A 25,841-nucleotide genomic window follows, 5' to 3' on the forward strand; every position below is an offset into this window, starting at 1 on the left:
CGAGGTGCTTTGGAAGAGGAAAAGATTAATCAATCACGTAAATGCTTTTGCACTTTCAGGTTTCATTTTATATATAATTTTTTTTTTTTTAAGAGAGAGCGTATGTGAGAGAGCAGGGGAAGGAGCAGAGGGGGACAGGGAGGGAGGAGGAAAGACTCTCAAGCCGACTCCACTCTGAGCTTGGAGCCCTACACAGGGCTCCGATTGACAACCCTGAGATCATGTCAGGTCTCATTTTAGATGTCACCTCTCAGAGAAGTTTCCCAGAACACAGTATCTAGAGTTGCCTCTCTTCACTGTTATTCACTATCTCGTTACCTTCATTGTCAGCGTAGTTATTCTGTTAACTTTGTCCCTTTCATACTGGTTTATAAATTCAAGTCTGTCTTGTTCATAGTTGGATCCCAGAGTTTAGCACAGGGTCTGGCAAACAGCAGACCATTTAGAATATATACCTAAATAATATATTAGTCTTAGGTTTTGAGTTTAACTTAATCTTAAGTTGTTTTTTTTTTTTTTTTTTAGCACAGGTGCATACTGTATAAGAAATTATGGGTGTTCAGAGTCAAAAAAGAAATTCCTTGGGGCATCTGGGTGGCTCAGTTAGGCAGCCAACTCTTGATTTCCGTTCAGGTCATGATCTCAGAGTCCTGGGATTGAGTCACAATTGGGGCTCTATGCTCAGCGGAGAGTCGGCTTGAGGATTCTTTCTTGGCCCCTACACACACACACTCTCTCTCTTGCTCTCTAAGTAAATAAATCTTAAAAAGGAGAGAGAGATTCCTTCTCCTGACTGGATGCTCTCTCTCTCTCTCTCTCTCTCTCTCTTTTTAAGATTTTATTTATTTATTCATGAAAGAGAGAGAGAGACAGGCAGAGGGAGAAGCAGGCTCCATGCAGGGAGCCCGATGTGGGACTCGATCCCGGGTCTTCAGGATCACACCCCGGGCTGAAGGTGGCGCTAAACCGCTGGGCCACCGGGGCTGCCCTAGATGCTCTCTGAAAATGTATTTTTCTTGCCAGAGGAAAAAGAAAAAATCCGTTCTACCTACTTTGTGAGAATAGGTTTGGGTAGAGAGGGGAAGGGGTAATAAAAGCAGGGAGAACTGTTGAAAAGCTTCTGAAGTAGTCTGGGAGAGATGTGATGTTTCCTTAGTTAACTAATTTGGTTTCATTGTGTTTTTGGAGGTAGAAACTACTGGATTTACTAATGGATTGTAATGGAAGGTTGAAGGAAAGGGAGGCATAGAAGGATGGATGATATCTGGGTTTTGATTTGAAAAATTGGGGTTCATGGCAGTGATACTTCTTAAGCTGGAAATGGTTTTGAACGTAATTAGAAAAGTTTCCACACATGTAAATGGAGAGAGATGTCAAGAGTTAACAGAGCTCTGGCAGAGAAGTTTGCTAAGTAGCCTCTTAGCTATACCTCTGAAGTTCTGGGAAGGACTGGGACTGGAAATATAAATATGGAGTTATTGACATATAAATGATGGTACATGCTATGGGGCTAGATGAGATCTCCTTAGGAGACTTTAGGTAGAGAGTGAAGCCATCCTAGGGTGGGACCTGAGTGGAGGAAAGTAAAGAAGGAATTCATGAGGTAGGAAAAAAACCAGCATAGTGGTTTTACAGAAGCTGGAAGTGGAATTTTTCTTTTTCTTTTTCTTTTTTTTTTTTTTTTAAAGATTTATTTATTATGAATACAGAGCCTGACACAGAACTTGATCTCATAACCCTAACATCATGACCTGAGCTAAAACCAAGAGTCAGACGATTAACTGACTGAACCACACAGGTGCCCTGGAAATGGAGTTTTTCAAGGAGAGTGGTCAGTGTGTAAGTGCTGCAAAGAAGCCATGTATTAGACAACAGAGAAGTGACCACTGGATTTAGCAACATAGGTTATAGATGACCTTGACCACAGCAGTTTCTATGTATGCAGGAGCAGAAGCCTGATTGTCTTGGGTTAAGGAGAGAATGTGAGGTGAGGACGTGGAGACATCAAGATACACATACTCAAGAACTTTTGTAATGAAGGAGGAGTTAAGGAGGTAATGGGTCACCAAAGAGTTTTTTTCAAAGAAGGGGAATTCTACAGCAGGCTTGCTTGTTGTTGAATTTGAGCCAGTAGAGAAGGTAGAAATTGATTGTGCAAGAGAGATTATTCAAGATGATATCTTTGACAAAGCAAGAGAAAGTGACCTCCACAGGTCTGCAGAGGAGTTTGTCTTTCTTTCTTTCTTTTTTTTTTTTTTCAATTTTTATTTATTTATGATAGTCACAGAGAGAGAGAGAGAGAGAGAGGCAGAGACCCAGTCAGAGGGAGAAACAGGCTCCATGCACCGGGAGCCCGACGTGGGATTCGATCCCGGGTCTCCAGGATCGCGCCCTGGGCCAAAGGCAGGCGCCAAACCGCTGCGCCACCCAGGGATCCCTGAGTTTGTCTTTCTTGAGAGCAAGGACACTTGGGGGAAATTCTAAGAGTATGAGTGAAGATGCAGGTGGGTTTGTTGATAATTGTTTTTCCTAACACCTGACTAAAATGTTGCTCCCATTTTAGAGATCAGAAAAGTGAAGTTTGTTAAAGGAGAATAATTTATTTGTATAACATCATGACCTAGTAGTATCAGTAGCTATAGAAATCAAATTTCTAGACTTCCAGGTGAGTGTTCAGTTTGTTGTGTTCTTTGAGATTGAAATATTGTAAATTAAAGTGTTTTGTGTCTTTTTGGCTCATCTGGGTGTTTTGTTCTAGGGACAGATCTGGAAGCATCTTTGCTAAGTTTTGAAAAACTTGACCGTGCCTCACCAGACCTTTGGCCTGAACAATGTAAGTTTTTGGTTTCTTGATATTAGAATCAATGTAGGACAATCCAGTGCTACTTTGACAGAGATTTTTTGAAGTTATTATTAAACTATAATGGTTAAAATTTTGATTTCACTTCACAGGGAAGAGACTGAATTCTGTGGTCTAATTTTAAGGCTAGCTGTTTGGTAGTTTAACTTTTTCAGAACACAGTGTTGACTCAAGAAATTATGATAGAGACCCTTAAAAAATGCATCTGTAATAAGTTCAGACAATACAGAGGTACATAAAGTAGTATTTCCTCACCTCCTTCAGTCTTGTAAACTCACAATTAATAGTTTGGTACAAATTCTTTTGGTCTTTTTTATGATTGTATGGTAAATAAATACATACATATTAATAAAGTATACAGCAGGGTTTTTTGGGTTTGTTTGGGTTTTTGTTTTTGCTTTTTTGATGTAATGATGGGGTCATATATACATGGTTAAGTTAATGCAGCTTAACTTATTCCCTCTTTTAATGGATCTTTCTACATTAGTAGGTGTAAATCTATTTCATTCCTAAAGTATTTCATTATATAGATATACTATGGTTTATGTATTTCTACCCTATTTGGAAACCTTAGATCCACTGTTTGACATTACAAACAACATGTGTCTTTGTGTGCAAGGAAGAGAGTGGTTGTGTATGAGAGTACCCATTTGCTCAAATACTAGGCAATATTGGATGTTACTGATTTTTTAAAAAAGATTCATTTATTTAGAGGGTGGGGAGGGACAGCAGGAGAGAGAGAGAGAGAATCCCAAGCAGACTCCCCACTGAGCACAGAGCCTGACAAGACTGATCCCACAACTCTGAGATCATGACTTGAGCCAAAATCAAGAGTCAGACGCTCAACTAGCAACCAGGTGCTCCTGGATATTACTGATTTTTATTATTTTTAGTTCATATTTCTTTATTGGTTGAACAATATTTTATTTTTAAATATCTATTTTTTATCTTTTTATTTTCTAACGTGATTCTTCCCATGGGGCATTTAAATAAACAATTATCCAATTGTCAATCCATGACGGGACAGCATACCTAAAAAAATTTAAACTTTCTGATAAGAGATAGTGTATCTCCCATTCTCTGATACAGCTAATTCCTGATCCTTGCAAGTTTGGTTGAAGAATTATTTTCTCTAAGAAGCTTTTCCTGCCCCCTCAGTCTGATACAGATTTCCTCCCCCCTCCCCCCCCCGCCATCTTCCCATTGTGCCTAGTATCTTTTTTGGAGCACTTAACCAATATTATGGTTACTGAGTACTCTTTCTCCTCTTCCAGACTTTAAGCTCCTTGAAGGCAAGGCTATTTTCTTATTATTTGGATCCTCTATATCTGGGGCACTGAAATGTTTATTGAATAAATAATGTGTCTTTTTCTTTTCAGTACCAGGTGTCGCTGAATTTGCAGCTTCCTTTAAAAGTGTAAGTCATATTTCACTTCTCTAATATTGTTTATCCAGTGTTTTGCTCTTTAGTGAAAGTTCAAATATCTCCTATTTATTTTCAAGAAAAATGTCAGAGGTTTCAAATCAGTTTGTAACTGCAGCCCTGGAAATCCGTGTATATTATTATCATGTTTATGATAATGTCTTCCTCTGTTCAGATGCTCTGTTTTAGTTGAAATAGTTAATATAACATCAGTATTATTTTTTGCCCATGCCATGATTTTAAAGCTTTTTTCCTTTTGTTTATGGGATGCATTGTGACCTTAACTTATACCTCCTTACAGGATTTTGAAATTTCTCAGTGATTCATCATAAAACAAAGGAAGACATCCATTAGAGCCATACCTTTTGTACTTTCACTGTGCTAGATACTCTCCATATATTCTCTTATATTCCCACAACCAGGAGAATATGGTTATAGTATCAGGTAGCAGCACTTACATAGCACCATATGCCCAGCACTGTTCTGAGCACTATACATATATTATTTAATCTTCACAAAACCGTGTGGGGTATAAGTACTATTATTATCCCAATTTTATAGTCAAGGAAATGGACTGAGAGAGAGAGAGGTTAAGTAGGTTACCCAAGGATATAGGCAATATGTGGCAGAACCAGGTTTTGAATCCATTGATCTGATTACTAGCATCCATACTCTTACCATCATATACAGAAGCATTTGAGTCCAGTGTTAAAACTTTTCAGTTAACACTGAAAGGGAACCTTGGAAATTACTTGCCCAAGACCTAGTGAGTGACAGACCAGCATTTGAATGCAGGTTATATCTATTCTAGAGTTCATGCTCTATCTAGTAAAATATGCCACTGGGGACTTGTAATAAAACCCTCACTTTTTTAATGTAGTGTGGTAGTTTTAAATGTTTTTAAAGGTAGTTTTAAACTTTGTTTTTAAACAAACTGTAAAACTCTTTTTTGTTGTCTGTAAAGGGAAGAGCCACTGCAACAATGATAGTTCAAGAACCTTGTGTACCTTGCTATATGCTTAGCATTCTCTACTTATTGTTAGAGTTATAGATGTTGAGTTAGAAAATAAGGCCCCCTAGGGGCACCGGAGTGGCTTAATCCCTTGAGCGGCTGACCCTTGATTTTTTTTTTTTTAAGATTTTATTTATTTATTTGTGAGAGACACAGAGAGAGAGAGAGAGAGGCAGAAACACAGGCAAAGGGAGAAGCAGTCTCCCTGCAGGGAGCCCGATATGGGACCCGATCCTGGGACTCCAGGACCACGCCCTGGGCCGAAGGCAGGCACTAAACCACTGAGCCACCCAGGGATCCTCATGACCCTTAATTTTGACTCAGGTATGATCTCGGGATCATGGAATCGAGCCCTGAGTTGGGCTACTCACTCTGCTTGTACCTCTCCCTCTGCTTCTCCCCCACCTCAAATAAATAAATAAGATATTTTTGGGGCAGCCCCGGTGGCGCAGCAGTTTAGCGCCGCCTGCAGCCTGGGATGTGATCTTGGAGACCTGGGATCGAGTCCCACCTCTCTTTCGCTCTTTCTGAATAAATAAATAAATAAATCTTATAAATAAATAAATAAATAAATAAATAAATAAATAAATAAATAAATAAATAAATATATTTTTTAAGAAGAGTATTTATTTATTTGAGAGATAGTGAGAGAGAACCCAAGCAGGGGCGTGGGGCAGGTAGAGGGAGAAGCAGACTCCCCACTGAGCAGAGATCCCAAAGCAGGGCTTGATCCCAGGACCCAGGGATCATGACCTGAGCCTAAGGCAGACGCTTAACCAACTAAGCCACCCAGGATCCCCTAAATAAATAAAACCTTAAAAATAAATAAATAAATAAATAAAGTTAAATATATATATATATTTAAAGCCCCTCTGGGCCAGTGGCTTTTAGGTTCCTTGAGAGTATCTGTTCAGTGGTTAGTCAGACTTTGTGGCCTCTCATTTATTCAAAAGCTGGGGTTATAGGAAAGTCAGTCCGTACTCTTAGCATTCAGTAAGGCCTAAGCATGAAGAGTTCGGAATAATATAGGGCTCTGGAGTCAGATACACTTGGATTTGAGACCTGAATCTGCTTTTAGCTGCCTGCGACCTAAACAAGTTTCCTAACATTTCTGAGCCTTAGTGTTGAAACTACCTCATAGGATTCTTAGTGTAAAATGCCATAATGCATGTAAAATACATTGCATTGTACCTAGGATGTAATAAAGAGTACATAGTAATTATTAGTATTAGATTGGCTTTTGTCTAGTAGATTGAATAGAAAGTGACTAAATTAATTTTCTTACGTTCTCATTCATACTGACTTTTCAGTTTAGTTAATTATATTTGTAACAACTAAGTATTTTGAGTTAGAAATAAAAGGTTTTTAAAAAATCTTTAAAAACCTTTTATTAAAGTATGCTGTTTTTTGAAAATCTGATTATGTATCGACCCCTTTTCCCTAGAAGTATGCACATTCATACTGTTTTGTTTCTAGGAGTTCAGGATCATCCCAGGACCCTAGGTTAAAATCTCCTGATATAGTCTGTTTTCCTACTGGTGGGTAAAAATGGCAAATTTGACCAATGGCCTTCTAGGAAAGGTGTGTAGAGTAATGGTTTCTGAACCCAGACTTCCTGGGTTTAAATCTTGGCTCCAGTAGCTGTGTATCTAGAGGCAAGTGATTTATAATTTTCCTATACGTCAGTTTTTTTCCCTTGTAAAATGAGGATGATAATACCTGCTTCATCCTGTTGATTTGGAAATTAAGTAACACGATGCATTGGTCACTCATGTTAATTAAAAAAAAAAAAAAAAAAGACTCAGCTGACATAATGTTTCTCAGCCATACCCCTGCCTGCACAACAGAATCATCTGTGTGCAGTCCTGCAGCTTTTAAAAAATACGTATGTAATGGTTATAACGGGAAGTGTGCTGTGTGGCTTGACCTGTGGACCCTGTGGTGGGTGTTCATTTAGCTTTATGTCTTATTTTTGTGTATAGTAACATAGCATTCTGTTGCCATTCTTAGCTGTGGAAAAGGAGGGGGGTCCACTGGCATGAGAAGTGTTTGGATCTTTTTTAATGTGTGGTAGTTTTGTGGGTTTTTTTTTTTAAGATTTTATTATTTATTTGACAGAACATGAAAGAGCACAAGCAGGGAGAGCAGCAGAGGGAGAGGGAAAAGTGGGCTCCCTACTCAGGGGAGCCTGACATGGGGCTTGATCCCAGGATCTCAGGATCATGAACTAAGCTGAGCAGATGCTTAACCCATTGAGCCACCCAGGTGTTCCTAGTGTGGTAGTTTTTTTTTTTTTTTTTTTTTTTTAAGATTTTATTTATTTATTCATGAGAGATACACAGAGAGAGGCAGAGACATAGGCAGAGGAAGAAGCAGGCTCCTTGCAGGAAGCGTGATCCAGGACTCAATCCCAGGACCTGGGATCACACCCTGAGCTAAAGGCAGGCACTCAACCGGCGAGCTACGCAGACATCCCTAGTGTGGTAGTTTTAAACAAATTGTAGATCTCTTCATTGTCTTCATTGTAAAGCAAAGAGCCAGTGCAACAATGAAAGTTCAAGAACCTTCTGTACTAAATACAATTTGCAATGTTGTTACCTTTTTTGTATGCTTAGGATGCTAAAATGTTTTTGAATCTAAATAGGTGGTATTACATTTTAAAAAATACATATGTAATTGGCCATTGGCTCTGTTCTCTCCACTGGATCCTCCTTCCACCTCTGATATTTTAAATCTATGCATGTAGAGTGTGGCCAGGTCATCTGTATTTTTTTGTTACATAGATGATTCTCGTGTGTAACTAGGATTGAAAACTGTTGTCCAAAGTTATTCCAAGAATGGGCTCTTTTTCACATTTTTTTTTTAAGATTTTATTTATTCATGAGAGATACACAGAGAAACAGAGACACAGGCAGAGGGAGAAGCAGGCTCCACGCAGGGAGCCCGATGTGGGACTCGATCCCAGGACCCCAGGATCACGCCCTGGGCCAAAGGCAGGCACTAAACCACTGAGCCACCCAGGGATCCCTCTTTTTCACATTTTTAAGTTCACTTTTCAGAAATGAGAATATAGGAGGATCCCTGGGTGGCTCAGCGGTTTGGCACCTGCCTTTGGCCCAGGGCACGATCCTGGAGTCTTGGGATCGAGTCCTGCGCCGGGCCCCCGGCATGGAGCTTGCTTCTCCCTCTGCCTGTGTCTCTGCCGCTCTCTCTCTCTCTCTCTCTATGTCTATCATAAATAAATAAATAAATCTTAAAAAAATGAAATGAGAATATAACTTAAAATTCTACAGTTTTCTAAAATGTCTACAATATAATAAAATTTGAAGTGATGACCCTTATAGTCTTCTCACAAATTGAGGATTTCCTCTTTTTTAAAATTTTTAATTGAAGTATAGTTGACATATATTAGCTTCAGGTGTAGAACATAATGAATCAACAATTATATATATTACATTATTATCAACTATATTCCCTATGCTGTACTTTTCATTTCTGTGACTTATTTACTGTATAACTGCAAGTTTGTACCTCTTAATCCCTCTTACCTATTTTGCTAATTCCAATACAACCACCAGTTTTCTGTATTCATGAGTCTGGTTTTTTGTTATATTTTCAGATTCCACATATAAGAGAAATCATGCTATTTGTCTTTCTTTGTCTGACTTAGCATAATATCCTCTAGATCTATTCATGTTGTCATAAATGGCAAGATTGCATTCCTTTTTTTTTTTTTTAAGGTTTTATTTATTTATCTTAGAGTGAATGTGAGTGGGGGATGAGCAGAGGGAGAGAATCTTAAAGCAGACTTCCTGCCAGAGGGCTCACTCCCACAACCCATAAGATTATGACCTGAGGGGAAACAAAGAGCTGGATGCTCGACCAACTGCGCCATGCAGACACCCCAAGATTTCATTCTTTTTAATGGCTGAGTAATAGTCCTCTGCATTTGTGTGGAGAGAAAAGAGAGAGACATCTTTCTATGAATCTTCCCCTCTGCCAGAGAATGTTACTCCTGACTGTCTCAAACAGTTCAGTTGGAGGCTTTTACCAGAACTGAATTTCAAGTAATTTCTTGCATTGCCTTTTTTTTTTTTTTTTTTTTGTGGTCAGACCTCTCTTCTAAGATCATTTCTCTGAGATCAGCTTTTTGTAAAGATGAGCAGAATTATTTTGCAAGGTGACTGGTTTTAGCTCATAGCTGAAGCTTGAGAAATCTGGGTTTTTGAAATTATCATTTGCCAGTATTTTCAAACAACCTGAAAGTTGTGTGACAGCTACTTTTCATATAAGAAGGAAGATTATGGTCTCTACATTTTGTATGTATCTGAGTGGATATATTCTTATTTTCTGACAGCCTATTACTAGCTCTCCACCCAAATGGATGGCTGAAATAGAACGTGATGACATTGACATGTTGAAAGGTAAGCAATGCTGGTGACCTCTGACTTGTCACCTGACATTTATGTTCCTTTACAAAACACCTTTCCAATTTTCTCTCACTGTTCCCTTACAAGTATTTGCTGCAGTCAAACCGCCAACTTAACCAAGCTTATTCATGGTTCTTCATGTCTGAATGCTTGTCTCTACTTTTCCATGTGAATAAATCCTTTCAGTTCAGGACCCACTCATGATTTCTTCTGCTACTAAATTCCTTTAATATTAATTTTATTTTGTATAATGTTATAGTCGAAAAAATCTCATAAATTTTTCCCATTTAATTCTCATAAAGGTCATGTGAGTTAGGTATGATGATATCTAAGGTTCAGAGGTTAACTTAACCAAGATTTATTAGAAAGAGTTAAAATTTAAAATGATCTTTTAAGTCTAGTCTCTTAGTCTAACACAAGTGCCTTACTTAGGATTTAATGCTATGTATTGTTGTCAGTACTATTAATTGATAACCCCATAGTGGGTTAAAACCTGTCTTTTAGTTCTTTCCATCTCATCAATTTCTCCCATAAACAATAGTGTAAGTAGTGAATATTGTTGTTTGATAAATGACTTGGAACTCAACCACAGAGTAGAAATTTAAATTAAAAAACATTAATTTTCCTTGATTTTGCTCTACTTATTTAATTTTTATCATCTTTCTGGTGATAAGATTCATGATGGTTGTAAAGTAATAGACTGAAATTAAGGTAAAAATCTGGCATTCTTGAGGTATTTAAGTAGCTGAATAGATCGTGAAAGTCTACTTATGCCAGATATCGATAATGAGGGTGGCATGATAAGTGGGAGAAAATAACATCTTTATTTGATTTCGGAAGTAATTCATTGTACTGCATGAAATGCTTAAATGAGGATCCCCTCCTCCAACCATGGAAAAATTAAGTCTCAAGGGCATCTCAGGTTCATTGTTGTAAATGTTCCAAATGGACATTTATATAACATCTCATGCATGTGTATTTTCTAAGGAAACTTTAAATTTTTTAAAAGGGATCATATCGTTATGTTCCATGCAAATTGACCTGTGCCTTAAACATAAAAGGAATTGGGTGCTATTTAAATGAAAATCTGGGAACTAAGTTTTTATTTAAAGTATACTATCTTTTTATCTGGTAAACTTAAATTTTATAGAACTTTGGTTTGAAGGGAAAGTTTGGATTAATATTTAGTCTTTTCTAAACTTAGGGAAATGGGGAAGAGTAAGTGTTTTATTGCTATTTTATTGTTATTTGGAATAAGAAGACTTACAAACGATATTGGAGACAGTATCCATTTTGAAAGTCTGTGAGACTTTCTCAGACTAAGATCTGCTGTGTCAGATCACAAAGTTTCATATTTTAACAGTGTGTTCATCTTCTGTGATGGGCAGAATGAAATTTATAAAAGGATCGTTGGGATAAAATATAATTTGCTGTATATTTATACTAACTCTTCTCATTAAGTAAGTTCATCTGAAGCATTTTGCAACAGTAGGAAAAATTCACTGTGTGTGTAAGGGGAATAATTGGATGAGAAGAGATATGGATCCTTTTTCTACTTCTTAGATAAGAATTAAGCTTGAAAACTTTTATAGCAAGGATTTGCAACCTGAATAGGTTGTTACTAGAGGAGAGTAGAAAGAAATGATATTGAAACAAATGATTGTGTTTCAGAACTGGGGAGCCTCACCACAGCTAATCTGATGGAGAAGGTACGAGGCCTACAGAACTTGGCCTATCAGCTGGGGCTGGATGAGTGTGAGTACCCAGATCACATTTTTCAGGGTTGCATGTTGTGTATTTCCTAATGAGTGCTAGCTATAATTTAAAAAGATCTTTACTAGGCATTGTGAAGGTAAGAAGTCACTGTAATCTAGAGTGCCTTTTTATGGTATAGTATACTGGAATAATTACTAAGTTTACTCAGTAACAAGTTATTTTTCTCTGTACAATAAAAGTATATTGGAAGCCTTATTAGTTTAAAGCAATAGAATGTCAAATCAAAGTAGCTTAAGCTAAAGAGGGACCTCATTAGTTCACATAAATCAAAATTTCAGGTGTAGAAGTAGCTTTAAGGGTATCTAGATGTTTGACCTTTAATAATATCATTGGGATGTGCTCTTGTTTTTGCTTTTGTTTTGCATCTCGAGGTGGGGAAGGTGGCCAAAAGTAGCTCCAGTTTATATGTATTTAAATTTCATAATCCCAAAATAAAGAACCATCTTTTCTGAACATTCCAAAAGAAAGATCCTGGGGAGGACTCATTCTATACCATCTTGACTCACGTACCTATCTTAGAACCAATCCTTTAGCCAGTTAGCCTAGAGTACTTTAATGGGTCAAGCCTGGGTTCAGGATGCAGACACAGATTAGAGGGGTTAGTCTAATCCAAATCATGTGGAATGGGAGGAAGGATTGGTTCCCCAAATAAAGGGCCATATAGCAGGCCAAGAACATAGTCTATTGTCATGAGTAATCATTTTAAAACTTCTCATTTATTCCTGTCTACTCTCCATTCTTTTAGTGTAACTTACTTTATAGATTATATTTCTTCCCATACTGTGTTCATTGTAAAACTGGAAAAGAAATTGTAGAAATTCTCACTTTGTAAATGAAAGAGAAACTCAAAATATAGTGGTTAGAACTTTGTTCTCAATGGGTACTTCCTGACACCTTCATGAATCCACAATTGTGAGAGGCTGTACTAGCTTATAATTTTCTTTAAACATGCAAGTTTTGCCCTGATTAGAACAATCCCAAAAACAATTTCATAAATTGTTGATTTATAGAGCATATAGAGGATTTGTTCACATTGTTGATTTAAATTACTGCCAAATTCAATATTTCACTTTAAAATATCATTTAAAACTTCTAATTTTTGATTAAAAGTCATCACTTCCTTAGGCCTCTTTATCTTTTCTATATTTCCATCACTGTCATTAATAGTTGGCCTTCTTTTACCAAGAAAATGTTTTTTAATCACTTCATGAATCAAGGAGCAGGAAACAACAAACTGCTTTGAGATATGGTTGCTAGTGGTCTACTAGGTTCACTCATTGTTACCTAACTCTCTTCCGTGTTACTGGCCATTTATTTTTCATGATTAAAATTTATGCGTCGGCAAAGTTAACATTTACCATGTATGTCATGGACTTCCAGGGTTTATAATGAAAAGTCAAGTCTGTGATTATTAAATTCATGAATGCTAGGTTGGTATAATATAGAAGTTGATTCTGTTACTAGCTCTAGGTAGTAAATGCTGTAATAATAATAATCCTTTATTTCTCTGTGTCAGTTTTTCTTTATAAATTTTATGCTCATTATATCAAGAAGATTTTTTTATTGTTGTTTTGTTTTGTTTTTTATTTATTAATGAGAGACACACACACAGAGAGAGAGAGAGAGGCAGAGACACAGGGAGAGGGAGAAGCAGGCTCCATGCAGGGAGCCTGATGTGGAACTCGATCCTGGGTCTTCAGGATCAGACTCTGAGCTGAAGGCGGCACTAAACCACTGAGCCACCTGAGCTGCCCAAGAAGATGTTATATTGCCAAATGTATTTATCAATAGTATTATCTCTAGTTAGTTGTAGTTGAAATTGCTATATTTCCTCTGATTAGTTTTTTTTTCTGCCTTCCTTTTGGGAAAAGTAAGATTTTTCCCATTTTTTATTATGGAGAGTTTTAAACATATATCAAAGTAGAGAGACTAGAAGAATGACCTCATGTTGCCATGACCCAGCTTCCATAGTCAACCATCGGCCAATCTGTTTACTTATACAACCTCCCATAATTATTTTAAAGCAAATCTTAGGTATTATATTACCTCGTTGGCCAGTAATTACATATATATTACCAAAACACAAGTTCTGTTTCCTTCCCTCGCCTTTTTAGATATAACCACAATTCCACTAGTATGCCTAAACATTTTTAACAAACTTACTTAATATCATCAAATAGCTAATCAGGATTTGGATTTCCCAGTTTGAGTTATAATTGTTTTTATACAGTAGGTTTGTTAGAATCAGGTTCTAAATAAGGTTCATACACTGTATTTGGTTGATACATCTCTTAAGTCTCTCTAATCTGTCATAGTTCCACCTGCCTTTTATCTTCCCTTACCATTTATTAAACCTAGTTATTCTGTAGAATTTTCCACTTTCTGAATTTTGTTATATTTCTGTGGTAGTGTTGAATATGTTCATTTATCCCTTTTTATTTCCTGGTAGTTAGATCTAGAAGCTTGCACAGATACGGCTTGACTTTTTTTTTTTATTTTGGCCATTTCATAAGTGGTATTGTGTACATCCATCAGAAGATACATCATGTCTATCTATTTCTCTTTGTGATGTTAAAATTAATTAGTTGACAAAGGCATCATTAGCCTGATTTTTTTTTAAAGATTTTATTTATTTATTCATGACAGAGAGAGAGAGAAAGAGAGACAGAGGGAGAGAGGCAGAAGGAGAAGCAGGCTCCGTGCAAGGAGCCTGACGTGGGACTTGATCCTGAGTCTCTAGGATCGCACCCTGGGCTGAAGGTGGCCCTAAACCGCTGGGCCACCAGGGCTGCCCTAGCCTGATTATTCATTGTAAAATTCTCCATCAGCCTTACACAAGAGTTTTAGCAACGTTTGATAACTGCTGAGATCCCCTGTTTTATTTTAGGTTGCCAGATGGTAATCCTCTCATTCTGTCATTTTTTTGTTATTAGCTAAAATTTTTCTATATTTTTCTATAAAGGACTTTATCTTATCAACTATTTATTATTACCTTGAAAGCTTTTTCTACAGGATAAATTATTCTTTCTCTTTATCAGCTTTTAGAAAAAAGAGTTCCCCCTTAAACATTAGTAAAGTTCATTTTATTTATTTTTTATTATTTTTTATTTTTATTTTTTTAGTAAAGTTCATTTTAATGGCTTTCCACAGAATCAGAAACTTGATGTGGTTTGTTTTAGTTTTTAATCCACACAGTTAAAAACGTTATTACTATTCAGTGTTTTGTATTTTTAAAACTTTTTTTAAAAGGTTTTATTTATTTATTCATGAGAGACACAGAAGCAGGCTCCATGCAGGGAGCCCCATGCGGGACTCTATCCTGGGACCGTGGGATCATGCCCTGAGCCAAAGGCAGATGTTCAACTGCTGAGCCACCCAGGCATCCCAAGTATCTTTAAAACTTAAAACATTGGAGGTGAGTACTTGGAGTCACCAAACTCAACTACCTTAAGCACTGAACCAAAGTTCTGCAACAGAAATGCTCATTTCTGCCACATGAGTCCCATGAGAACAGCTGAGACTTTTCAGAATTATTTTCTGGTTCAAAATTCAGCCTTATTTCAATTTCTGTAGCAGTGCTTTGCAACTTACTGTCATTTTCCCTGATTACAACAAATTAACTGACATATAGAAAATAGTTTTAGGGGACACCTGGGTGGCTCAATGGATGAAACTCTGCCTTCGGCTTAGGGCCTGATCCCAGGATCGAGTCCCGCATTGGGCTCCCTGCATGGAGCCTGCTTCTACCTCTGCCTGTGTCTCTGCCTCTCTCTCTCTCTGTGTCTCATGAATAAATAAATAAATAAATAAATAAATAAATAAATAAATAATCTTAAAAAAATAGTTTTAGCTAATAGAATTGGAAAGATTCATGTTGTTATGTATTGGACTTCTTGGCTACAGTCTCTCTTTGTTTTATTGTATATAGTGTATTTGCATAAAAGGAAGATCTTTTTTTGTCCTTACAGATTATTCATCTACTCTAGGGGTTGACATTTACTTGACACCCTAATCTGGTGTTTCAATGTCTCAATCCTCTTTGCTGCATTAATTGAGAGGATGACATGGATGAAAAATAAGCAATAGGAACTGATGAATCCCCAAGGACCAGTGATCCTGTTTTCATGCAAATTATCTGCACTGATAAAGATGATGGAAAGAAAAAAAATGCAAAGAATATTTGTCCTCAAAACATGATTGTTTGTCACTTCCCTGGAGCATTGTTATATGTTAGTATTGAAATAATGTGTACCTTCTAGAGCTGATAGTAACTAGATTGTGTCTTTTGGAAGATGAACCAGGCCCTTTGATTTGATACATGATTATGTCTCAACCCTGTTGGTGTGGATATTTTGGAGTGCAGTGATTTTTTTTTTTGGTATAGGCATTTATATATAGCTTGTCATGATTGGGGTCCCTTGGCTTGATTTGAGCAGTTAGTTAATGTGAAGTTCCCATGAAATATGAAAAATTGTAAACTGCCTTATCATATAAAGAATTTCATTTCTGTAATTTCTGAGTTTAGTGTCCTTCCTGTTTTGCCAGAACTATTGCAGTCTCTAACCGGTCTCCCTGCTTCTCAACAACCCCATTCCAGGCCATCTTGTTTATCCTCAGATTAATCTTTCTAAAGTATCATTTGCTTTTTTTGTCCTTTGCTCATAAGTCATTAGTAGTACTTTACAGACCATGCAATCAAATTCATATTCTAGCATGGCATTCAAAATCCTCTTCCCTCTAGACCTAGCTTAGTGACTAGTTTTATTACTTCTCTCCTTAAAAAACACCATGTACCATTCCCATTTGAGATATTCACTTCCGGGACCCCTGAGTGGCTCAGCAGTTGGGCGCCTGCCTTGGGCTCAGGTCATGATCCCAGGGTCCGGGATTGGGTCCCACATAGGGCTTCCTGTGGGGAGCCTGCTTCTCCTTCTGCTTATGTCTCTGCCTCTCTCTCTCTCTGTCTCTCTCTCTTTCTCTCTCTCATGAATAAATAAATAAATCTTAAAATAAAGAGAAATATTTACTTTTCCTGTAACACTTGCCCATCTTAATTCCATACATGCTATTCTTTTTTCAGAAAGCTCTCCCTGACCTATTTCTAATATTAGAACTTCTATTCTTCCTTCGCTCTTTAGTCTCAGATTTACCTCTTTTACCAGTCTTTCCTTTTCATTCCTTATCTGGAAAGTGAGCTCTCTTTTCTGGCCTCCCACATTGCTCCTAGAGCAGTGTATTTATTTGTATGGCATTGTTACCATTCTGGGAGATTTTTTGGTACATGTCTTATTCATTGATTGATTGTAACTCTTTCAGGTAAGAATCATACTTTGGACTGTCTAATCCATAGAGTACCTGGCATGTCGTAAATGTACAAGTGTGTATTTGCTGATTGAATTAATGATCAACTGCTGATGACTTTGGGTGAAATGATAGACTTTTTCTAATGAAATCCATGGACAAAACTGAAAAGGTGAAAGTTTCTGGAAATCGTTCTTTTTTCTAGATAGTTTTAGTGATGAGAAGTAACATTTGTAATGTCTGGAATTTTTCCTCTAATGGCTAGAATGATCAACCACACATAGTAAAGATAAGAATGAAGCTTATTGGGCAGCCCCGGTGGCGTAGCGGTTTAGCGCCGCCTGCAGCCCGGGGTATGATCCTGGAGACCTGGGATCGAGTCCCACATCGGGCTTCCTGCATGGAGCCTGCTTCTCTCTCTGCCTGTGTCTCTGCCTCTGTCTCGCTCTCTCTGAATGAATAAATAAATAAATAAATCTAAAAAAAAAAAAAAGAATGAAGCTTATTGATGATGGTTTGATTTTATCTTCTACTTGAACATTATTCCATCATTGTTATGACCTGGACATGATCTTGATTTATTTAGTCTTTTCAACAGTCCATTGGTTGCTTTATTCCTAAGACCAGTAGAACTAGAGGTGCCTGGCTAGCTCAGTCAATAAAGGATGTGACTGTTGATCTCAGGGTTGTAAATTTGAGCCCCATATTAGGTGTAGAGATTACTTAAAAATAAAATCTAAGGGATCCCTGGGTGGCGCAGCGGTTTGGCGCCTGCCTTTGGCCCAGGGCACGATCTTGGAGACCCGGTATCGAATCCCACGTCGGGCTCCCGGTGCATGGAGCCTGCTTCTCCCTCTGCCTGTGTCTCTGCCTCTCTCTCTCTCTGTGACTATCATAAATAAATAAATAAATAAATAAATAAATAATAAAATAAAATCTAAAAAAAACCCCAATGGAACTATCATGAATCCATTGAACACTGATTCTCAACACCTTTTGCCCTTTAAAAAGATGTTCCCTCTTGTCTCTGAAAGCTAGAAACCATTTAGTAGCCCATGCAGATAAGCTAAATAATGACTATGTTCAAGATTTTTTTTAAGATTTTTTTTTAAATTTATTTATTCATGAGAGACACAGAGAGGCAGAGACATAGGCAGAGGGAGAAGCAGAAACAGGCTCCCTGTGGGGAGCCTGATGCAAGACTCAATCCCAAGACCCCGGGACCACAACTCGAGCCAAAGGCAGATAGATGCTCAGCCACTGAGCCACCCAGACGTCCCTATATTCAAGATATTTTTAAATAGAATGTGAAAATTGGGAAAGCAGAGGATCGTGCCATTTGAAACTAGGGCTAAAGCTTGGAACTCTGATGATGTTCTGTTTCTTTTTTTAATAGCAGCTTAGTTGAAATATAATTCACCCACCCTACAATTTACCTATTTATAGTGTGATGCAATTAAGTAGCTTTTAATATATTTAGAGTTGTGTACAGCTATCACCACAATTGTAGAACAATTTTTATCTCCCAAAAAAGAAACACTAGACCCATTAACAGTCATTCCTTATTTGCCCCCTAAGCCATGGGTCTAGACCGCCACTAATCTGTCTTTATGAATTTATCTATTTTTGACGTTTTGTATTGGTGGGATCATACAGTATGTGGTCTTTGTGACTTGTTTCCTTCACTTAACATAATGTTTTCAATGTTTATATTAGAATGTACTGGTATTTAACTTCTTTTTATGGCCAAATAATATTCTATTGTGTATTTATCCACCAATTATCCACATTATACTTATCCCCCAGTTGATGGACTTTTGGATTTTTTCTAGTTTGGCTAGTATGAATAAGGCTGCTATAAACATTAACTTAAAAGTTTTTGTATGGATTTACCTTTCCATTCTCTTGGGCTTATAACCAGAAGTGGAATTCCTGGATCATATGATAACTCTGTATCTGACTTTTTGAGGTACTGTCAGACTATCTTCCATACTGGCTGCACCATTTTACATTCTCACCAATAGTATATGAGGATTCCAATTTCTCCATATCCTTGCCAATACTCGTTTTTTGTTTTCAAAAAGTTATCATTCATCCTAGTGGATATGAAGTGGTATCTTATTGTTTAGATTTACATTTGACTAATAACTAGTGATACCGAGCATGCTTTCCTGTATTTATTGGCCAGTTGTATATTTTCTTTGGAGAACTGTTTAGACCCTTTACCAATTTTTAAGTTGGAGTATTTGGGCATTTATTATTGAGTTATAAGAGTTCTTTATATACTCTATAAACAGGTCACTTATATATATGATTTGCAGAAGTTTTCTCCCATTTTGTAGGTTGTCTTATTACTTTCTTGGTGATGTCCTTTGAAGCAGAAACTTTAAAAATTTTAATTCTGATTTCTCTACTTTTGTTGTTGCTTCTATTTTGGTTTCATGCCTAAGAAACCTTTGCCTAATCCAGTGTCCCAAAGATTTATGCCTGTGTTTTCTCTTAAGAGTTTTATAGTTTTTAACTCTTACACTTAGGTCTTCGATCATTTTAAGTGAATTTTTGTGTGTTTTTGAGGCAAGAATCCAAATCCATTGTTTTGCATGTGGATAGCCAGTTGTTTCAAACATTGTTTAAAAAGACTGTTCTTTTCCTGTTAATTGTCTTGGCATTTTTGTTAAAAATCAATTGACCATTAATGTGAGGGTTTATTTCTAGATTCTCAAATCTGCTTCATTGATCTATATGTCTATCCTTATGCCTCTAGCTCACTGTTTTGATTACTGCAGGTTTGTAGTAAGTTTTGAAATTGGGCTGTATGAGTTTTCCAATTTTGTTCTTTTTCAAGATTGTTTTGGCTACTCTGGGGCTCTTGAATTTCCATAGGAATTTTAACTTGTCAGTTGTTGCAAAGAAGTCAGTTGAGATTTTGATAGAGATTGCATTGAATCTTTAGATCATTTGGGGGAATATTCCCATCTTAATATTAAAATGATTGCATTGAATCTTTAGATCATTTTGGGGAATATTCCCATCTTAATATTAAAATGATTCATGAATGTAGTATGTCTTTCTATTTAATTTCTTTCAGTATTTCGTAGTTTTCAAAGTATAAGTTTTACATTTTGTTAAATTCCCAAGTATTTTATTTTTTGATGTTGTAAATGTTATTGTCTTTTTAATTTCATTTTCAATTTGTTTACTGATGCTTTATTTTTTCCCCCAAGTTTTTATTTAAATTCCAGTTGGTTAACATACAGTGCAATATTAGTTTCAGGTGTAGAATTTAGTGGTTCATCACTTACATAGAATACCTGGTGTTCATCACAACTGCCCTCCTTAATCCCCATTAGCTCTTTAACATCTCCCCTGCCATGCTCCTCAAGTAACCATCAGTTGGTTCTCTATAGTTAAGAGTCTGTTACTTGGTTTGCCTCTCTTTCCCCGTCTCCCCCACACCATGTTCATTTGTTTCTGAAGTTCATTGGTACTTTAGAGAAATGCAGTTGACCTTTGAATAATGGGGCTTGAGGTGCCAAACCTCTGTCCAGTTGAAAATCTGTGTAAACCATGTTCAAGGATCAATGTACAATTAACTTCTGTATGTTGATCTTATATCCTACAACTTCACTAAACCATTTATTAGTTCTAATAGAGTTTTAGTAGACTACTTAAGACTTTCTATATTCAGGGGCACTTGAGTGGCTCAATCAGTTAAGCATCTGACTCTTGATATCAGCTCAGGTATTGATCTCAGGGTTGTGGGTTCAAGCCCCATGTTGGGTTCCATGCTGGACATGGAGCTTACTTAAAAATATAGGGGACGCCTGGGTGGCTCAGCAGTTGAGTGCCTGCCTTCAGCTCAGGGCATGATCCTGGAGTCCCGGGATTGAGTCCCACATGGGGCTCCCTGCATGGAGCCTGCTTCTCCCTCTGCTTATGTCTCTGCCTCTCTCTGTGTCTTTCATGAATGAATAAATAAAATCTTGAAATATATATATATTTTTTTTTTCCTTTATACAGAATCATATCATTTGCAGATATAGTTTTACTTTTTTATTTCTTTTTTTTAAGATTGATTGATTGATTGATTGATTGATTTATATATTTAAGACACAGAGAAACAGACATGGGCAGAGGAAGAAGCAAGCTCCATGCAGGGAGCCCGACACGGGACTCGATCCCGGGACCCTAGGATCACACCCTGGGCTGAAGGCAGCGTTAAAACCGCTGAGCCACCCAGAGATCCCCTACTTTTTTATTTCTGATCTGGATGTCTTTTATTTCATTGTCTTACTTAATTGGCCTGGCTAGAAATTCTAGTACAGGATTGAATAGAAGTGGCAGAAGTGGACGTCCTTGTCTTCTTCCTGACTTTTGGGATAAAAGCAGTAAGTATGATATTAGTTGTGGGCTTTTTATAGATGTCCTTTGTCAGGTTGAGGAAATTACCCCTTTTTTTGTGGAGTGTTTTTATCATGAAAAGGTGTTGAATTTGATGAAGTTCTTGATTACACTTTACCTTATATTACAAAATAAATGAAAATCTCAATTTATACTCATTTAGTTGGTCTGAGTAGAAACTTAATGTTATAAAGAAAAGATAGGCTAAACAGTTATTAATGTAAATAATTTCACAATGAGCATATCACCCTCTAAGACTAGCTTTACGAAATTTAGCTTTTGTTTTGTTTTTTTGGTTTTTAAAAAGATTATTTATTCATGGGAGACACAGAGAGAGAGGCAGAGACACCGGCCGAGGGAGAAGGATCCAACTCCAGGACCCTGGGATCACGACCTGAGCCAAAGGCAGACGCCCAACCACTGAGCCACCCAGGCATCCCAAATTCAGCTTACTTTGTTATAAGTTGTTGTTTCTGCTAATTTATAACCTAATCCTGTATGTTCATTTAGAAGTCTCAATGGGATTGTTATTTGGCTAAATATAATCACTTACCATAGTTTTTAAAAGCAACATTTTATCGTAAAAAAAACAGACTTCCCCATTCCTGGTATTTCATCCCATCAATCTACATTGATGAAGTTGTCTAATACCAGAAACTATTTGGTACAACTTTCTTAAGAGGTGGTACCAAAGAAAAACTTCCAAGGTAGCCTGTGGTATAGTAGTATACTATGTGGTATAGTATTCTCTACCCTCTAGGCATATAATTTTTTGAAAAAAATGACCATTTATATCTAGAAATTGTTTCCCATCTAGATAAAATTCTGAAGAACAGTTAGCTCTAGTCTTTAGATTTTTTATTTTAATCTGCGAAGGAAGAGAAGGAGAGAAAAACTGGGACTCTTGCAGCCTGGATATTCTTCTCTGTGGCCTGACAGCAGATTTGTCTGACTTAACTTTATAAGGCCTGTAGGGTCTCCCTCTATAATAGAAGTTAAATTAACTGCAGTTGATTGATTGAGGAGGAAAATCATCTAGCCTTTAACCTCTAGATGGCAGCATGAGTCTTACTGTGCTACCAGCTTTTCCTTGACCATTTCTCTTGAACTGGGTTTCTGATTTAGGTAAGACATTCTTGTGACTTTACCAGACTATTTGCCTAACTTTGTTGATGCCTTTCTTGATTCTTTAGATTTTTGTTTTTCCTTTTCATCCAGTTTTTAAATCCCTTTTCAAAGCAATATATATTTCTGATGCTCAGAGTCCTTTAGTTTCTCTATTGTCAGAAATAATATTTTGCTTTTTTTTTTTTTTTTAAGATTTTATTTATTCATGAGAGAGGCAGAGACGTAGGCAGAGGGAGAAGCAGGCTCCATGCAGGGAGCCCCATGTGGGACTCAATCCCGGGACTGCGGGATCACACCCTGAGCCAAAGGCAGGTGCCTAACCGCCGAGCCACCCAGGCATCCCAACATTTTGCTTTTGATTAAAGAGATTGGTAGAAAAAATTCTAAAAATGTGGTAGTTTAATTCAATAGCTTCTGTACCTGGATATAAGCCCTCTCAGAATGGGCTCAGTTCTCATCTTGGCTTATCTTGTTCTATCCTTTGACTCTGCAGGTTACCGTGTGAGATTAGACACTGCCTTATTAAGCTAAGGCAAGAATGTTGGCTAAAATTGATGAAATAAACTTGGATTCATTAGTCGTTCTTCAAGAAGAATTTAACTGTTTTAAAATAAAACTTGCAAATAGCCATTTTGAATCATGAGGTAATAGGAAAAGAATGAAGTATTCAGTTCAGCAACTGAGTGCCGACCTCGTGCAAGGCTCTGCAGGGGAATATGAAGATGAATAAGACATAATTACTGTCCTTGTGCAGATTAAAATCCAGTAGGAAAGGGAAATAAGACAATTAAGTAAATGATTCTCAATAGAAAGTAGAGGAGGTGAGCTCCATAAGTGTTTGAAGACCTGTGGGGTGGGGGAGAAGAGAGTAATTACATTAGATTGCTATAGGAATGGCAGGTATGTTTGATTTTGAATGTCAATATGGATTGATTAGTAAGGATTGTATAGGGCCATTGAATTGAGGATTTGAGAAGGAGCCTGGATTCAGAGAAGTCAGTCAGTGTTGTCTGCTGTGGACAAGAGGAAGGGATGTGGTAGTATTTGCTGTATCTGGATCAGTGAAAATAGACGTTGAAGAACACATAGGAGCTTGTTAGGTGGGAGTGGGAAGGGACCATATTCCAGGTGGAGTGAATATTCAGAGCAAAACAGAGTTTGAAGGAATACCTGTGCTCAAGGAATGGGTGAGGGTGATCTGATTCTTCAGGAGCCCAGGTTACATCAAGGTCCATAAGGACTAAGACAAGGAAGGAGACAGGGCCTGGATTAAGGAGAGCCTTCAATACTAGGGGATGAGGAATTAAACTTAAAGGTAGCAGAAGCATGTGAAATTTTTAAGGTATTTTAACAGCTATAACATGAACTGTGCATTCATTATAGATGATTTATAGTGACACTCACTAAAAGAGACCTTATCATAAGGTAACGATAAGAAAGTAAAAACTATATAGCCTTAACACTAAGAAATAACCATTGTTAATATTAGATGTGTTTTTTGCCCCACTGTTTTCCCTTTCTGCTTGTGTTCATACACAGGCATGCTTTTTAAATAACCGAGACTAGTTATATGTATATAGTTTTAGCCTGTGCATTTTTTTCATTCCGTCTTAAGTATTTTTCTGTGTCAAAAATTCTACCATTGAAGATTTCTGAGTAGGGAAGTCACGTGGTTAGGAGATGTTGGTGCATAGGATGGAATGGAATGGTAGAGCCAGGAGGCTGGAAGGTATTATGGGAGTCCAGCAAGAAGAGTTGAGGGCTTGAATGAATGGTGCAGTGAGAATGGAAAGAAATGCACTGACAGAAGATGTTTCAGCTCTGTCATTTCCAGAACTAAGTAACTGTCTGGATGGATGGATCGAAGGGATAAAGCTGAAATTAGAGTCTACCATGATGCTTTGAACCTAACTAATTACAGGGACTTCAGAAGAAGGAGGGAGATCCAGTTAAAGAAAAACATCACATAACTCTTTTATACATTTCTTAGGAGTCAGGCACCTTGATTTTTTAAGAAATAAGTAAAAGCCATTTGTTCTTAGGTGGATGTTATTAATAGAGTGACAGCAATACTCTAGTTTGGGCAACAGGTAATGTTTTGAATAGATATTTTTCTGTCAGGGAGATAAACATGTGTAACAGGATATCCATAACTTCAGAAATGGATTTGTGGAGTCCCTCTACAGTACTCTTTGGCAGATCAGTAGGCCTTTCAGTTGAATAAATTACTTTGTATAGTTTTCTTCCATGGTAGTGATATTTTATTCACTTAGCTTACCTATATTCAGGAAATTGGTATGGTCTTTATATATAGTTGATATCCAAATCTTTATTAACTGGAAAAAAATTTCAGAAGTATAAATTTGAAATAATGTGGTAACTACACTTACATGGTGAGCATTGTATAATGTATAGAATTGTCAAGTCACTGTGTACACCTGCAACTAATATAACATTGTATGTCAACTATACTTCAAAAATAAATAAAGAATATGTTTAAAATAATGCAATTGGCCCCAAATACTTGATGTTGATACATCTATTAATTAACGGCTATATTTGGAGTATATCAGCAACAGGGTCAGTTCCTCCCAGGAGTGAAGACAACATTTTACGTATAGCTAGAGATTTGTGAGATCTCTGACAGAGAGGAAATCTACTGCCAAATTGTCTTCTAGAAAGGCATTTCCTACTGCTACATTCTTATGAACACCAAGCATTATAATTTTAAAGTCATTGCGAACTTGGTAGGCAAAACATTAATATCTTGTTTTAATATTTATTTTTTCAGTTGTGAGGATGAACTTTTTTTTTTAATGTTTCTTAATTATATCTGTTGACAGGGAAATTCAAGAAGGTATGTATTTAAATTATTTTAACCTGAAAAATAAAGCCAGGGAACTTGATGCAAAAGCACCTTAAGGACAGTGTTTAATCTGCACTACTCAAATACCAAATGAAATTTATCTTTTGTTTTCTTTGTTTCGGACATTGCCATACCATTTCACCATAGTCATTAGCATGGGATCCTATTTAGGTAGTAATACAGTATAAAATCTAGAAATCCCACTTTGGAAGGATCAAGGTTATTCCTCATAATTAGAAATTGTCAGTTTAGCCTTAAGTATTTTGTTTTAAAAATGTATTATGATAATGGGAAATAAAACATGCCATTATTTCTCATTTTTCTCTTGGTTAACAAATTAGGATACACAAAGCCTCAAATTACCTTTAAGGCTTATAAGCATTCATATATTTTATCCATTAGTCAAGTTGTTTCATAAACCCAACATTGGCTCTGAAATGGCTTTATGCACAAAGAGGATTTTACCATAAAATGCTTGTGATGTTCTATTCTCTTCTGATTTGGGGTGGGGGGTTGGGGAACGCAAAGATAGAGGAAAGCAAGTGGGGCATACATTAATTTGGATGGGGTTGGTTTCAAAGTAGCATTCTGTTTAATTGTAGAAAATACATGGGGAGGATGTACATACTGAAACAATTTAAAGT

At 36.9% G+C, this 25,841-nt stretch overlaps 1 protein-coding gene across 8 annotated transcripts in view; it reads left to right on the plus strand.

Annotated features, from left to right (window-relative positions):
• LIN52 (lin-52 DREAM MuvB core complex component) overlaps positions 1 to 25,841 on the plus strand; it is a 111,366-nt gene that overhangs the window by 1,318 nt on the left and 84,207 nt on the right. For 5 of the 8 annotated variants that reach the window (XR_012036897.1, XR_012036898.1, XR_012036899.1 and 2 more), the window contains exons 2-5: positions 2,759 to 2,833; positions 4,240 to 4,277; positions 9,653 to 9,719; positions 11,397 to 11,480. Coding sequence is in view for 5 of the 8 variants with exons in the window: in XM_072839312.1 (XP_072695413.1) it covers positions 2,759 to 2,833; positions 4,240 to 4,277; positions 9,653 to 9,719; positions 11,397 to 11,480 (264 nt within the window). In the remaining 3 variants the exon portion in view is untranslated. Of the gene's footprint in view, positions 1 to 2,305; positions 2,505 to 2,758; positions 2,834 to 4,239; positions 4,278 to 9,652; positions 9,720 to 11,396; positions 11,481 to 15,469; positions 16,014 to 21,510; positions 24,837 to 25,841 lie in introns of those variants that run through there. The other 3 variants (XM_072839313.1, XM_072839315.1, XM_072839311.1) reach the window with 3 other exon arrangements.

The sequence above is a fragment of the Canis lupus genome, chromosome 9 (assembly GCF_048164855.1).
Source record: "Canis lupus baileyi chromosome 9, mCanLup2.hap1, whole genome shotgun sequence".
Taxonomy (NCBI): Eukaryota; Metazoa; Chordata; class Mammalia; order Carnivora; family Canidae; genus Canis; species Canis lupus.